The sequence below is a fragment of the Macroventuria anomochaeta genome (assembly GCF_010093625.1).
Source record: "Macroventuria anomochaeta strain CBS 525.71 unplaced genomic scaffold BU25scaffold_1, whole genome shotgun sequence".
NCBI lineage: Eukaryota > Fungi > Ascomycota > Dothideomycetes > Pleosporales > Didymellaceae > Macroventuria > Macroventuria anomochaeta.
In genome coordinates, this window is record NW_022985362.1 from 615,451 (window position 1) to 630,519 (window position 15,069).

A 15,069-nucleotide genomic window follows, 5' to 3' on the forward strand; every position below is an offset into this window, starting at 1 on the left:
AACTGTCGGTGGCACGTTCAGACACGGTGGTCACATGGCAGCGGGTTGGACGCAATGCATCTCTTTCAATCATGATGTATTCTTCAATCAGCCTAGACCTTTTGGAGGCTGAGCAAACTGCTTGCACCATTTCGCAAACCTATCCTGTTTTTGCTCGTAAGAACCGCGTCGCATTCGAACACGAACGCCGGCGCAAAGGTACGCTCTCTACGCTCGAGTACGCAAAGCGCCGGACCAGGAAGTTGGTGTAGGATCGTGTAGGATCGGGACTTTGCCGCCCAATATTGCAAATGGTAATTGTGACATTGTAACAATGGCATCAGATGGAGATACGACGAAATCGGGTATAGTGTGGTCGGACAGTAAGCGCACGGGTGGCTTTAGAGCCTCTACTGGTCGTCCAGATCCTCGGGCTGATCAAAGAGGAAGTTGGCGGCCAGTTCCTCGTTCTTGTCACACGCGAAGTAAGCCTGGATCACGAGGTCGCGCTCGAAGCCAAGGCGACACAAGCGCTCAATAGCCTCACGCTCCTCCTCTGTAACGGAGATGGACTGTGCGCCTGGGGGCAACGGCGCATCATCGTCAGCGTCTTCTGCAAGCAGCTGCAGGAACTGCTCTGGGTTCGATGCTATCATCTGCGCCAGCTGAGGGTTGCCCTGGCCAACTTGCTGCAGAATCGGCTCAAGCATCTGAGGCTGTTGTTGTACGACCTGTCGCAGCTGCTGGAACTGTGGGTTGTTACGCAGAAAGTCGAGGCTATTGGCGTTGAGCACACCGGCACCACCGCCAGCAGCACCTCCTGAGGGTGCACCACCAGCGCCTCCGCGACCCTGACCGGCTTGCGCAGCGGCCTCGAACAGGTTTATCGGTTCGTCCCCTCCAGAAGCGGCTGGTGTCGCACCTGTGTTCCCTCCGGTAGCAGGTGGTGGTGAGGTCGGTGCGCGAGCTTGTGACTGCTGCTGTGCCTGTTCCTGAAGCGCGCTCTCTGGAATACCCTAGAAATCCGTCAGAATACGTCAAATGCGGTAAGAACGCCGTTTGTCTCACATTCAGAAGATATTCAACCGCACGGTCGGGGTTGAAGAAGGCGGCGCGCATGGCGCGATCAATATCCGCGCGCGCAAAACCCATGCTCTCCATGTTGGCGATGGCTGCCTCGCGCTCACCACCCATGGTTAGCGCTGATGGGTCGTTGAAGCGTTCTGATTGCTGCGCGGGGGCGGGCGATGGTGTGGCGGGCACATTTTGTGTAGTCGAAGAGGCAGAGGGCGCGGCGGGAGCTGCAGGCGCAGCCGGTGTCTGAGCTGGAGCAGCTGGCTTCGCAGGTGTTGAGGGAGCTTTGCTGGCGGAGGCGGCTGGCGCTTTGGGCTGCGATAGCTGTCAGTGGACACCCTTCGACTGGAATATTTGGTGTGCCAACCTTGGAGACCATGCAGACGATGAAGCCCTTCTCCTCGATGTTGTACGACTCGATGGTATTGGCATCCTGAAGGATCTTGCCTATAGTTGAGGTCAGCGCCTGTGGCCGAAGTGTCCCTACACGTTTTGCGCAGAGGCAAGCTCACCAGAGTAGATCAGCTTCTGCTGAGGCACTTCCCAACCCTTATCGCTCTGAATCTTGGCCTTGAGTTCGCCAACCTAAGGTGCATTAAAATACTGCGATGCATGGCAAAAGAGGTGTGACTTCTGTACGTACCGTTTCCGATGGCTCGGCCTCGATGACGAACTTATTCTGCTTGAGATCCTGCGCAAGTGTAAGCTTCACTCAAATGCGAGCAATGCGGCGGCGTATTACCTTGAATGTGATCTTCATGGTGGCGGTTGAGATGTGGATGGTTTAGTGGTGTGTAGCTGGTTAGGTGCGGTGACGCGGTGGAGGCGGGGTTTATAACGATGGGGTGGCTCTGATCCAGTGAAGCTAAGTGAAGATGGATTTTGGGGAGGGTCAAGTAAGAGGGGAAGGTTCAATTAAGGTGTACCACGGTTTGCCTGTTTGCCTGTGGGAATCAAGAGAAGGCACTGGAATAACTCCAGGCAGAATCATCGTCGTCAACTGCTTCGCCGCCCGTCCGCCTCTAATGCGGGACCGTGATTGATTACATAAGAGTCGTTCACGTGATCTAGTGGCTGCACCTGCCTCACCGAACCTCCAATCGAACGGCACGGCGAACGCTCCCCGGACCCAGACGGTGGTGCCCACGAACATCAACAAAAACACAACACAAACACTGACATGCCGCTCGCCCGCATCTGCATGCACCTCGCCCACAGCCGCTGATTGCATGTGGCTACAGACCCTTTCCTTCTCTGCGTTTCTCCTTGTTTGTTTCGGGGAGCGACGAATTGTGGCCGCCCACCAACGTGAAAGGCCAGTGCTGTTTCACATTGCCTCAAACATGCTGGCCTCGCAGCACTGTGCAACCATCGCCTGTGGGCTGGCAAGCGCCCAGAAAGGCAAGACGCTGCTTGGGACTATTTAATGCAGTGGCCAAGATGATAACATAGGATTATATCGACTGACCAGCTTCGCCGCAGCCGTCAGCTCGTCATGACGCTGCCCGAGATTGTTTGTTATGTCTGTCCAAGAAGCAAGCTCAAAACAACGCGTCGCAAATGAAGGCCTAACCAGGCGGCAGCTCCACACTAGAAACTTTGACAGGCGACCCATACCAGCCCCTACACAAACACTACGACGCTGTGGGCATCGGGGCCCAGACTTGACGATCCGCAATTGGTCGCAACAGCTGCATTTTCGGCTGGCTGTAGGTGAATTTTCTTCTCCCTGCTTCCGTTATTGCGCACTGTCAGGCTGGCCTTTCAGCTGGCGGGCCACATACCGCATCATGCAGCGCCAATGTTTCTCCAATCGTGCCTGAGAGGCTCACAGACCCGGTGCGACGCTGTCAGCGTGCATCTGAGAGGTCGTGCGAGCATCGATTCTCGAGATCGCACCCCCACAATGCCTGCAACACATCCAGGATGCTAGCTTGGATCCCTAGTCTGTCTCCGTGTTGCTCAACGCAGTGGTAGGCCCCCAGCTGCCAAACAATGGCACAGATCAGCCTTCTGCTTTCTTCTAAATTTATTAACTCTCGTGAGTCCCCACATGCTCTCCTCTTTATGTGGTGCTGTTCTGTCCTTCATTCAACACTTCTTTCGCTCCCGTCTCTACCAAACGCTCGCTTGTGCTTTCCGCCAACCACAGTCCTTATATCCAGGCCGTTGGTTGTTTACGAAGACCACCGGACCTGACGCCCGCATCAGCCACACATCCGTTCAACGGTTCGCTTCCTATTTGGGCCTCCGCGTCGCCCTCGACCGACTTCGACTACAGTTAGCTGCAGCTACGACTATTCGTCATTTCATTTCGCGACTCTCACGCGTTTTGGTGTTTGGTATTCCGCCTCGCGTCTTACCACAGCAACACCGACGATCTATCCGTTCTTTCCATCCGCATTACCCAAACGATTTCCACTGTTCCCTCTCTTGAAGGATTCAATCTCGACCAGCATTGCATCGGCAAACCAGCAACGTCCACCTCTTGAGATCCACAGCAGTTCTTTCGCCGAACGTTTCAGTATACACACCTTGGACTGTACGACCAAAGTCGGCAACGAACAACCTCACTGAGCCCGACTGGCCCCTAGTATCCTCGTCGATCATATTCTAGCTGGATTCCCCACAAGCACTGAAGCAACCTTCTATTTCTTTTGTTCGGAGGATTTCCTTTGGCGGGCAGCAGCATGGTTGGGTCACGCAAGTTCTACGTCTCGCTCCTTGAAACTTTAGCGTGGTCAAGTACTGCTGCTGACACAGTACTCGCAATCATCGAGTCGACGTCTATCTCTACTACACAGGCCCCCCTCCTTCACATTGCCGTCGCAGCAAGTGCACTAGATGCTGTATCGTTATGCTGTGTTGGCTTCTACATCGTCCAGGATGTACGACGAAGAGACGGATTCATGGAGCGATCAACTCAGGCAAGAAGAGCGTTAGTTGGTGTCAGTGTTGTTTTGTCTTCCACGGCATTGATTGTGTCGCTCGTCCTGATTGTCTCCATCCGATCAGGATGGAACAAGGTTGTTAGCAGCTCATCAGCAGGGCCAATCTCGAACTGGGATGGAATGTTTGCCGGCCATGTTTTCGTATGGATGATCTCGTGCATCAGCCAAATTGCGCTGTACTCTTCCGCTTTTTGGAGGCGTCACACACCCAAGCTTCAGTCAATCAGCGTCTCTGGCCCCAGAGACTCGGTCATGTCGGAGATGCGAAGTGCGGCGCCGAGCAGGAACATGTTTGCCATGAAGCCTGCCCAACCATCATCTCCTCTTGCGGCTCTCCCATCGCCGACATTCTCCACCCGTTCATCGCAGTCGCTCAAGTCGTTCCGGGAGTCCCTTCGTCACGCCGTTGGACCTGTGACATCACGCACAACCCTGATTAGCCGGCCTTCCTTCAATCGTGATACGAGAAGCATATACTCCGATGCTTACTCTATCGACAACGTATCACATTCGGATGGCTTTGACAGTTGGGACACCAGCAGTGTAAGCAACCAAGCTCGAGATGCTGTGATGCAGACAGCCCCATCGAAGGGTACACTTTTGGAGTCAATCCCAGGCAGTCGATCTGTCACACCGGCACGCGCCCTGGATGGCCCTTTCCTGCCTGAGATTGACGAAGAGCTGGCGGAAGAAGACCTTGTTGCACCTCGCATGATGCCGGATGTTTCAAGACCACCCAGCCCCGCAGTCAGCGAGGCACACATCCACCCTCTTTTCAGGACAGAAAGCCCTATTCCACCACCAGAGGCCACACCTGGTACAAGCATCATCGCCAGCCCTCTCGCAGATCAAGTCATCGCATGTCCAGCACGGCCTTACATGCGTATGCGATCGAACAGCAACCTGCGCAACAACACCACAAGCCCTAGTCCTCTGGCTCCGGCCCAGAGTCTGCGAGGCCGTACCGTCGGTCCCCACGCTGGATCCCGCACGCCTTCGCCGCCTAGCAGGGAAATGACACCTCCCATTCCCGACTTCGTCCTCAACTCATCGCCGCGCAGCAGCATGAGCGGATCACGAAAAGTCAGCCTCCGCAACTCACCCGACCGGTGAACATCGCATATAATAAACACATAGATCTCTGTCTCAGGCGTCTTGCTCTTTTGGGGTGGCACTTTCGTAATGACGGACCTAATGTGCTGCACGCTTCACGATTTTCTTGTCTATACTCTGCAGAATCACTCTCTCTATATCTGTTCGATACTGTACCTAGCGTTTGATTTACTGCGCTATACCTCCTCTTCACTTTACACAGCTCCGCTCTCACATTCTGATGATTGAGCATTGAGCTTCAAGCGTTCTGGTCAGCGATTTCGTCCATCATACCACAAGACAACATTGTCTTGAAGAAGCAGTATCGCTAATTGTAGTATTACTTTTGCGATATCATATAACAATGGCTGGGCCATAGATTTTACCTAGCAATGGGAGGAGAGATATCCAACATACCAACCCAAATAAATCAAACTCAATTCACGACACTGCATCTCAGCACTTGCACATCTAGACTTCACAGTTGCAATTTTGTTCAAATGCTCTGACATCATAGCACGAGTCAGTAGTTGTGCGCCCAACATTCATAACGGCCATCGTGATCACACGACTCCAAACCATACTCGTTACAACCGCAATCTCCGTACCCCATGTTTCCGTTCCGCCCTGCTTCCAAGGCCCTTCCGCAATCCTTCTACGATAAAGACTTATTGCGATCGATGGGAAAACACGTGTGCATGAGCGCGACCCCACTGGTAACGTGGTTCATGCTTGTTGCGGCGCAGGCGTCGAAGAGCTTACCGAGCAAGGCGAGTTGTGCAGAGGCGGAACGAATCAGGTGAGAGACTCAGGCGAGGAGTTCATCAACGGTCATCCTTGGTGTTTTGTTACAGGCATAGGGCTGCAACGCAGAACGTGGAGTCCCTTCGCTTGCTCATCTGGAAGGTTCGGATGGCAGGTCTTGCATCGCTGCAGCAACCTTCACCGCATGTCAGCGGAGCGGAAGACGGTAAGCAATGGTGACCAGCTGGGCGGTTAGATGGATTACAGCTGTTAGTGTGGAAGGTTGGAAGGGTGATGGAAGATTTGTAGGCTAGAAGGATATTGCAGAGGGTCTGTTGCCATATTCATTAGGATCGGTCCTGTGTTATCGGGAGCATAGCAACAAAGATGCGGTACAGCAAGTCTGGCGGCACCTGCCTTGAAGTTGCTGTTCACGCACGAGTAGCACCGCTTGACTCTTGCTTTGGATGAGGCAAGACGTGAGTTTGCTTTTATCCACCAGCGGATGCGCTTCTGTTTTCTGCGTGATGCTCATGTGAAGTTGCAATTTGGTTATCTTGCACAGGTCAGAATCTTCCAGGACCTTAACAAAGACATGAGGGACAACTTTGTTTGGTCGCCTCAGGAAGTACGATCTATTGGAAGCTGTTTGAACTCAGCGTGTCACTTTACTTCCGTTCGCACTGCCTCGTCTCGTTTGCTGCGTGAAAGGCAAGGCTGCAAGGCCCGAGGCGGAAGATCATCCCGTTTAGCGCAGCGGCTAAAGATGTGCGACAAGAAACATCGAATGAAGCAGATGAGACACCAAGAAGGGATCGCGAGACGATGAACATGAACATGATGTTGAGTAGATGAAGATTTGACAGAATCATTTTGAGCACGACTTGATGGTGATGAGGTGATCTCCAGCGCATGAAATCTTCGCTCTTTCCATGTTTGGTTGGTGGCGTATGCAGGCGCGAGGCTGGCATGCCAACTACTCTTGCCCTATTTACGAGTATACTCTGTCGTTACTGAGAGTTGTGATCGCGAAGCGTCAGTTCCTATGATAAGCCTGAACATTATATACTCCGAAGCCTTTTGTCCTTCTGTGGTGCGAAGTGAACCCGTGGTTGTCGTACTGCGTAGATTTCATTGGTCACCAGGGTGAGGACTAGGCTCAATTAGGGTGACAAGGTGGATCCCGTGGAGGATCTCAGCACGAGATTCACCATTTCAGACCATCAACTTCAACCTCCAGCGCCGTCGACAATTCCCAAGACTCATGGATTGTGACCGGGGCCTACTCTAGTTTATCTGAGCAGCATTTGACGGCGATTGTCCGCCTGACACTCCTTTCCACCTTTGCCCTTCGCGGGAGCATTTTCGTCTGTCAGGTTGGCTGAACCACGAAGCTGCATCTGCCATTGCAGCTCACGCAACGTCTCTCAAAACTATCGTCAGACAATATCGTGGGTCTTCAAGACTTTCAGTCTGCTGGCTGCGCATACAGCACCGCGTTGTTAAGCAAGTCCTACAGCGACGTGCCAATAGGGACTGGTCACAGTAAGTACCTTTCACATACACCTTCCAGCGCATTCACAAGCAAACTTGTCTCTTCCTGAGTAGGCGAGGCATTGGAACCACTCGATTCAGTTGTTCTCAATCTTGATTGCTCCAATATTGGTCGCGCGCAGCGGCTGACAGCATTTGCTTACAGTACAAACAGACATAGACCCGCATCGTGGTCCAACCTCATTCGAAGTTTTCCCACAATATCTTCACGTGCTCGGTACTGCTCTGGTGAGTATCTCTGGCCCCAGGAGGCCTCTGCGTTTTGCAGTCTTCGCTCAAGTCACGCGTTCGGGAGCTAGCCCACGAGGCTTGAGGTTCTCACAATGCCACCAAAACGCAAAACCAAACCTACACCGCCTACGAAGAAAACCAACCTCATGGCACCTGGTACGTTCTTCTCGCTTTTCACATCTGTTGCTCGTACTTGCCTCCCATACAACTTGTTCCTGACTTGGCAACTAGCGCGTGCCGGGACTAGTGCAGTACCCACTAAGCGAAAGCAACAAGGAGAAGACTGGAAGCAGTCCCGGCTGGCACCAGACATCCTATTACATATGACAACACGACGTGCTGCAAAGACGTCGTCTAATCATACGAGCCCAGCTGCACCATCAAGTGCAGCTTCCGGCAGCCGTCGTAGTTCTTTGAACGACGTTGCGCAACAATCAGACTTTGACGATGAACCAGCCAAGCGCAGCCGAATGTCGACCGATTCTGGTTCGCCAAATGGTTCATTTGGTAACAACACTCCTATGAATGGAACCCAAACTCCAGAGCTGGACGAGCCTGTACCTGAAGCGACCCTGCAGGTGTCAAAGACTGCCGGGAAGAAGAGGCGCGCATCAGACGACTCGACGCAGTCCAGCAGAACGCGACCAAATGGTGTTCTGACCCGTACTCAAAGCGATATCTCCGATCAACAACCGCGCCGGAAAAAGCGCAAAACAACAAGCGCACTTGCCGATTCAACCGACCAACCTCCAGAATTGACAGATGCAAGCACGGCGCCAAATTCTCCAGAACAGGTTCCTGATGTTGCGGTCAGCCTGAACCTGCAAAATGTCTTGCCTGCCAATGGCGATGCGCCTGCAAAGGTTCCAAAGCGCCTCCCCGGTCGCCGACGCCAACCGCATCCGGATATGAATGTCGAAGTGGATCTGCGCCGACAACTCAACCTCAAGACAAGTTATCGAAGCGTTGCAAAAGTGCTAAAGGGCGTTTTAGACGAACTTGCACAACGAACGGTCAAGAGTCTTGATGATGATTCGGAATATCACAAGAAGTGTCCGGAGTATAAACCACTCATGGATGGCCTGGACAAGAAAAGAGATGCTCAGCTTGACTATCTTGCCGCATGGCGTTCGGAAAGGATCGATCAGCTGGACCGAGTGCGTGTAGCTGAAGAACAGATACAGAAGCAGCAGTACATCGTAAGTCAACAAGGGTACATGATTTATGCAACAACACTAATACATCCGAGAATCGCTTCGAGGATCTACGAGACGACTATCTACAACGGTGCTACTTCCGCTTAAAGCAGATCGAGCGTGAATGGAAAGTGGCGCAAGATGATGCCACAGATGACGAGGTAGATATGGCCAATGCTCAGTTGCTAAGTGATCTAACGATATGCAGGACAATGTGCTGCCACCAACCTACACCGATGATCCTGTCGAAGGTGTTGATGACAGACTCGGCTCCAAGTTTGCGTCGCGTAGTCGAGCGTATGTTGAAGCTGACCGAGAACTTGAAAATGATGTCAGGCGAAAGCTGTTTGACCAAGTTCGCGCCACCTTTGTCGAACAGAATGAGGATGCAGACGACTCGATTGAAGATCTCACTGGCGGCTTTGCTCGATTTGCTGGACCTGACCGCACCAAAGCGATCGCACATTACAACATCACCAGTCTTGCAGACGCTGCACATGATGTTGAGAGAACGCCATCGCCACAAATTCGACTGCCAAAGGTTCAGGTCATTCCTAACGACCAAGCGACCATGCTTATGTTCCTTGCCGATATCTCGGCTGCACAACCTGTTCACGACCCCAGCATCGTTATTCCAGGCAAAGCAGCACCCGAGGAACCACATCAGCCTATGCAGACTGCACCGCCTGCTGTTGAACAGCACCTTGCCAGACAACCATCACCAGTACCTGCTCCAGGCTCACCGTTGGTTTTACCTTCACAAGCGGCTCATAGCAGTCCGACAAGGACGTCGCAGCCAATCTCGAGCCACACTCAGGACGCCTTGCAACCAGGGCTCAATGGAATCAATGCCACAAAGACCTCGGAGATGTCTGAGAAGCCAATCCCTGCACGAACGACTCACCGCATCATGGATATGCTTAATAACGATTCAGATGTGCCAGTCTCAAAACCACGAGCATCACTACCTCTGACGCAGGAGCCTCAGCCACCAAGCACACCATCCATACGAGACAAAGGCATTCAGCACGAGACACCGTCCCGAGGTGATGCTGTACGGCTGGAAAACATCGTCAATCAACCAGACCAACCCGAACAGACTGAGCATCTTGTCGATCAACAATTGATGGACGCACTGAGTGGACCAGTACCTCCGGCCACTGAGCCGCCATCGCCAGCACGACCAAATTTCATGCCATGGCAGCAACCAAGCGCTCCACCGCAACCAAGCATCCCATCGTCGAGAGAAGCTGATGAGTCATTACTCCGAAAGGATCCGCGAGATGTGTTGCGCAAGATAAGGGAGCTGCTCGACAGGAAGGCGGAAGAACACGGCATAGTCCGCCCGGACAGGTCTCACTGGTCTGAGTATCTACAACAGAACAGGCATGAAGCTGCTCCTGGGTACGACCCACAACACCCTTCCACTGGGTTACAAGGTACATCTGATACAAATGGACACCACTCGCATCGTCGTGGATCGTACGATCGAGGGCAATCGCACTGGGACCGAGACAGGCGTCAGAGTGGTTCGCAAGCTTCTCGTCCCTCGCCATATCAAGGAAGCCCTCCACAGCCTTATCACGGCGAGCCGAACAGATCTGGACCCACACCAACACACCAGAGTCCGTATGCTTCATTGCCGCCAAAACCTCCAGGTCCACCACCGTCAGCCCATATCAACTTCCGCTTCGCTCACTACGATCCGGTCCCTCCGCCTCAAGCGTCGAGACCGCCGCACCAACCACCTACCTCGAACTACCCATCAGCCTCACATCCTCCCCACATACCTCCCCCGCCAGGTCCATACGGTCACACGTACCCTTCGCCATATCAGCACGCCTACGCCCCGCCACCCGGTCCTTACCAAGCACCACTCCCTCCACCACCCAACGCTCCTCCATACCCGCCACTTAAAATCCATCAGTACGGCGGCCAACCAATCCTCCCAGCCAGCATGGCACCTCCGCCATACTCAGGATTGACCAATCCACACAGCCAGCCTCCTGCCGCATCCGTATTCTCACCACCACAGGGCCCGGCTTCGATATCACAGCAACAACCTCCGCCCCTACAGCCAAATCCGCACAGCGAGCAGAGCGAGGGCCGGGACAGCAATTTTATGGGTCCGCAGAGTAGGCCGCGGCGTGCGTATAGGAGTTATCACGTGCCTGGCACGCAGTTCAGGACGTACAATGGTCCTGGTGGCGGCAGAGGACGGGGTGGGGGTGGTGGTTAGGAAGGCCGCTTTTCATCCTGGGTCACTGAACGAGATTGTGTGTTACAGAGGCCTCTCGAACCAGCTCTGCCGCCATTCGAGAAGCCTGCCATATCACCCATTTCGCCGCCGCAGGCGCAGTCTGCGGAAAGATTCGTATCGCTAAAAGATCGGCAGCCGCTTCATCGTTGAGGGGGGTAGTGTGCAGGAAGACTTTTGCTTGGGGTCGGTTGTATTGGGTTATCTGGTTTCACTATTACTATTGCTATGCTTTCGAGGTGCGATGTCGGTGCGCAACGGCACATTGTCTACTTCAGCATTGGCGTTTTGCATAGCGTGGACACGTAGTCTCACATCTGTAGCACTGTTCTGTATTCACTTCGATACCACGGACGAGAGGTTGGAGTCTGTTTCGTCTTCGGACAACACCATGGTTGCTTATTTGTACACTTAATCAAGATCTGTTTACAAAATACATGATGACATCTCGAATGAATGTATGAGTATTCTCATTTGCGTATCACTAGCCCTCCACCAACCCGCTCGAGCACTTCGTACAGGCCGGTATCACCTCCTCTCCGTACTATTCCACATAAGCTATCATGGCTTCCTTTTCGCTCTGGAAACTGGCGTCCAATCTTGCCCCTTCCCACTCCTGCTACCAAAGCCTCCTGCTCCATTGCCTCTCGGCGTCTTGCCCATTCTCTCGAGCAGCCTCTGCGCCGCAGGAGTAAGATCGCCCTTGCCTTTCCTTCCTGGCGTCTGCGCCGCAAGTCTTGTCGCCGGTGTAGGCGCGCTCAAGAAACGCGGTGTTTCGCTCGTAAATATTCCCAACCCCTTGCCCGCTGGCCCGGCTCTGTTACTCGCACCTTCAGCGCGCTTCGCGCCGATCTGATCCACCATCTTGTGATGCATCTTCTCTCTCTCGCTCGCTTCGGCCATACTGAAGGGCGTTGCTTTGCTTGCACTTTCTCCTGTCACGCCGAAGCGCTCTAATAGATCTTCTGGCGCATCCTCGTCGTCCGACTCAGGCGCTTGCGCATCCACGAACGCATACCCATTCACTCGCGGCGTCTCACTGCCTGTGTACCCGCCCTCACTCGCGCCTAGTCTCGGCTTGCCCGACACCGCATCCCGAATCGCAGAGAGCGTAGGACTCGCCGGTCGCGGCAGGGGTTCAGTTTCAGCAGGGAGGCGCGTGTTCGCATACCTTGTCTGTCTCGGGGGCGCAAGAGACGCACTTTCTGCGCGGGCAACGTTCGTCGAGGCCCAGGACTCAACAGAGTCAGGGTTGAACATGAGCGTGTTGAAGGCGGTGTGTTTGTGCATCGTGGGCGCGGCGGGGCGGTCGTCGAGGTTCTGGCTTGGGCGGACGGTGAGGGCTTGCGAGTCTGAGGCGGCGTTTGCGGCGAGGACTTTTTGCTGGGCAAGGCGCTGCTTGGAGGCGTAACGGTTGCCGTCGTGGAGCCAGGTGTTCTTTTCGAATTTCTTCTGGTTTTGTTTGTCGATTATGGCGCTGAAGGATTCTTGGTCTTCGGAGGTGTACTTTGCTTGGAAGGCGTTGAGGGACATGTCGAGGTCGACTTTGTCTAGCTTTCCTAGTCCGTCTTCATGTTCTTCGTCTGCACCGGTGCCGGCGACTGTGACGGGTGTATCTGCGCCCCAGACGCTGGGAGTCTTGTCTGTAGAGCTTGCGCCGCCTGGTCTACTGAATCTTGTTCTGTCCGCTGCTCGCCTTTGACCATGGGGCACAGGTGTCATGACCTGGGTGAGCTTCTTGCCAGATTCGCGGATCCATGCCTTGTCCTTACTCTCCAGCGCATTCAGGTATTCGCGCTGTGCATCTGACTCGGCCAGCCCCGGGAAGAAGTCGCGCCGAATGATGTGTGATACCGCTGAGACATACGTATCTTCGTCGAGGACTACAGAAGGCCGCGTTATTCGCTTTGGTGCTGGAGGAGGCGGCATGAGCGCACCAGCAGCGCTGCGCTTCGTGAGCATCGTCGAGTTGGAGGCCATGTTCGGTAGTTAGGCAGGCTGCGTGTTGGACGTGAATAGAGCTAGGCGGTTTGATCACAAGCCAAACGCGCCTATAGATTGTGTCATGTAATCATAGAGGCGGTCGCGACTCTGAGTTTGGTAGATGTGTGTTTGTAAAAGGTGGGAAAGTGTAGGTGAGGGCGTAGCCTGGTGGCAGAATAAGTGTCACCGCCTTCAGCCTTACCTAGTTGATGCAACCACTCACGCCTAACAGCTGGAACGATGAGTATTACGATATGAAGGACACTGCTCCGGCGAAAGTTGTAGTCATTGTGTACAAAATGGTTTGCTGTTCGTCTGGTATCATTCAGTTACTAAGCTAGAAGAGCATATGGATACCAATCCTGTACCCTTTTTCCTCGCTCGATTCTTCTTAGACACAACTTGTTGGCTTGTCTCAATCTGCCACGCTCGAAAAAGTGTGCAGAGAGATCATGAGCCCATACACAATAGACACCGTCTAGTAGAAAGACTCGACCATAGCGTCCTTGTGTGTGGTGTTGATGTTGCTTGGCCCGTTGCCCTCGCCCAGCCTGAAGACAGACTCAACGACTGAAAGCTCAGTCGCTGTTGTGTCAAGACCAGTGACTGCCATCCAGTCGTTGACGACCATACCCGCGCCGACGACCGCGCTACCTCTGTTCACACTACCAGCGACAAGCGGGACCTGGAGCAAACTCGACAACTCGTCCTGGTCCTGGATCGATGTTTTGGGGTGCACGATGCCGCCCTGATTGCTCAACGCCATGTATGAGCCTGTGAGAACGTTGTCCGCGATCGTTTGCCTAAAGACCTCCACGCCAAGCACATCTGCTATTATCTCCTCTGTCTCTCGCTCGATATCCGGGTGTACGAGTGCGACGTGGTCGTTGCAGCAAATGACGTTGCCGAGAGCTGATAACCGCTCTTCTATCCTTTGGATCTTGACGCTGTCTGGTATCGAGTTGCGCAGGTGCTGAAGCTCTTGGTCGGTTGTGGTGGTGGGGACGAGGAGACCCTTCTTGTTACCGGCGGTCAGACGGCCGACAATGCGAGTCCCGGCGATTGTGGCGTGGCAGATGGGAATGACATCCTGGAGTTCAGCTTCGAAAACACTGTGCGTGATATGTTAGCTCTTGCATTGAGCTGCCGACATGACAGCGCTGAGAACGCCAGCGCGCATAGCTTTGCGTACCTGTAAAAGTTCTCGGAAGCGCCTACTGCGACAATCGCATAGGCATTGGTAAGTGTAGAGAAGACACCGACTCTGCGCCACTCGTCAGTAACTATTCATGGGGCGCATTTGCCCCGCTCTGTACATACTCGTTGGAGTTCTCGAATTGCGCGCGGACAGCCATGATGGATCGTCTTGTGCGGTACTGTTGTGGTTCTGTTGGGTAGAGAAAGGAGGGTGGTAGGAGTAGTAGAGTGGAGTCGCGTGCAATAGAGCTCTTCGGCGTTCTGTGAAGAATTCAATAGGCGGTAGATCATTTTGTACCAGCGCGACATCATGTCTTGCCCCACTAGGCGCTTTGACCAGTTCGACTCATCTTGACGATGATGGCTCCTTCCAGCCTCAACTGCACTTCGCCACCTCGTCCTCTCCCAAAGCAACCATGTGCAAACGATGACTGGGTTATGAACAGTCATCACAAGGCTGTGGGTCGTGATTTTCCCTTGGATCATTTCGCACTCGGAACATGAAACATCCTCTCATCTGGCAGATCAGGCAGTACCCGAGCGAGCCTCGTGCGCTGAGCCTAGGATTGCACGTTCATGCCTGGATGCATTGATGGCCAAGCTGTCAGCCCGCGAATTTGCACATGTCACTATGCTGACACTGGTGTCACAAAAGTTAGGCGAGGCTGAGGCTGTGCAAGAAGCAGCACAGTGCGTGAGAATTGCGCGGCCCAAGGAGGGACCGATGTTTTTGATGAATTTTGATGTCGTCAGCTGATGGATTGATGGAGTGTCTGGACAATATCTTTGGATCGGATGTTTATCTAAAACT

General features: G+C 53.6%; 7 protein-coding genes across 7 annotated transcripts; 3 read left to right on the top strand and 4 right to left on the bottom strand.

Moving 5' to 3' along the window:
* Positions 1–389: 389 nt before the first annotated feature.
* BU25DRAFT_426934 (UV excision repair protein Rad23) lies at positions 390–1,813 on the bottom strand (the record flags this gene model as incomplete). The annotated part of the gene is made up of 6 exons (XM_033699946.1): positions 390–995; positions 1,048–1,368; positions 1,421–1,500; positions 1,566–1,638; positions 1,697–1,744; positions 1,796–1,813. 6 exons carry the CDS (start codon positions 1,811–1,813, stop codon positions 390–392), a joined length of 1,146 nt encoding a protein of 381 aa, XP_033567567.1.
* Positions 1,753–2,428, bottom strand: BU25DRAFT_4643 (uncharacterized protein). The gene has a single exon (XM_033700121.1). It carries the CDS (start codon positions 2,282–2,284, stop codon positions 1,946–1,948), a length of 339 nt encoding a protein of 112 aa, XP_033567568.1. The 5' UTR covers positions 2,285–2,428; the 3' UTR covers positions 1,753–1,945.
* A 563-nt stretch (positions 2,429–2,991) lies between these two features.
* Positions 2,992–3,617, top strand: BU25DRAFT_4712 (uncharacterized protein). Its single transcript, XM_033700151.1, has one exon. The coding sequence runs from the start codon at positions 3,107–3,109 to the stop codon at positions 3,488–3,490; it is 384 nt and encodes a 127-aa protein (XP_033567569.1). The 5' UTR covers positions 2,992–3,106; the 3' UTR covers positions 3,491–3,617.
* Positions 3,618–3,743: 126 nt separating this feature from the next.
* BU25DRAFT_453153 (uncharacterized protein) lies at positions 3,744–5,117 on the top strand (the record flags this gene model as incomplete). The annotated part of the gene is made up of 1 exon (XM_033700069.1): positions 3,744–5,117. One exon carries the CDS (start codon positions 3,744–3,746, stop codon positions 5,115–5,117), a length of 1,374 nt encoding a protein of 457 aa, XP_033567570.1.
* A 2,600-nt stretch (positions 5,118–7,717) lies between these two features.
* BU25DRAFT_426936 (uncharacterized protein) lies at positions 7,718–11,060 on the top strand (the record flags this gene model as incomplete). Its single annotated transcript, XM_033699947.1, has 4 exons — positions 7,718–7,781; positions 7,857–8,824; positions 8,875–8,982; positions 9,030–11,060. The coding sequence occupies 4 exons, from the start codon at positions 7,718–7,720 to the stop codon at positions 11,058–11,060; spliced, it is 3,171 nt and encodes a 1,056-aa protein (XP_033567571.1).
* A 460-nt stretch (positions 11,061–11,520) lies between these two features.
* Positions 11,521–13,306, bottom strand: BU25DRAFT_405283 (uncharacterized protein). Its single transcript, XM_033699738.1, has one exon. It carries the CDS (start codon positions 13,056–13,058, stop codon positions 11,640–11,642), a length of 1,419 nt encoding a protein of 472 aa, XP_033567572.1. The 5' UTR covers positions 13,059–13,306; the 3' UTR covers positions 11,521–11,639.
* Positions 13,307–13,366: 60 nt separating this feature from the next.
* Positions 13,367–14,533, bottom strand: BU25DRAFT_405284 (eukaryotic translation initiation factor-like protein 6). The gene is made up of 3 exons (XM_033699739.1): positions 14,382–14,533; positions 14,254–14,325; positions 13,367–14,173 (listed from the first exon to the last, which is right to left on the bottom strand). Exons 1-3 carry the CDS (start codon positions 14,414–14,416, stop codon positions 13,540–13,542), a joined length of 741 nt encoding a protein of 246 aa, XP_033567573.1. The 5' UTR covers positions 14,417–14,533; the 3' UTR covers positions 13,367–13,539.
* Positions 14,534–15,069: the final 536 nt, after the last annotated feature.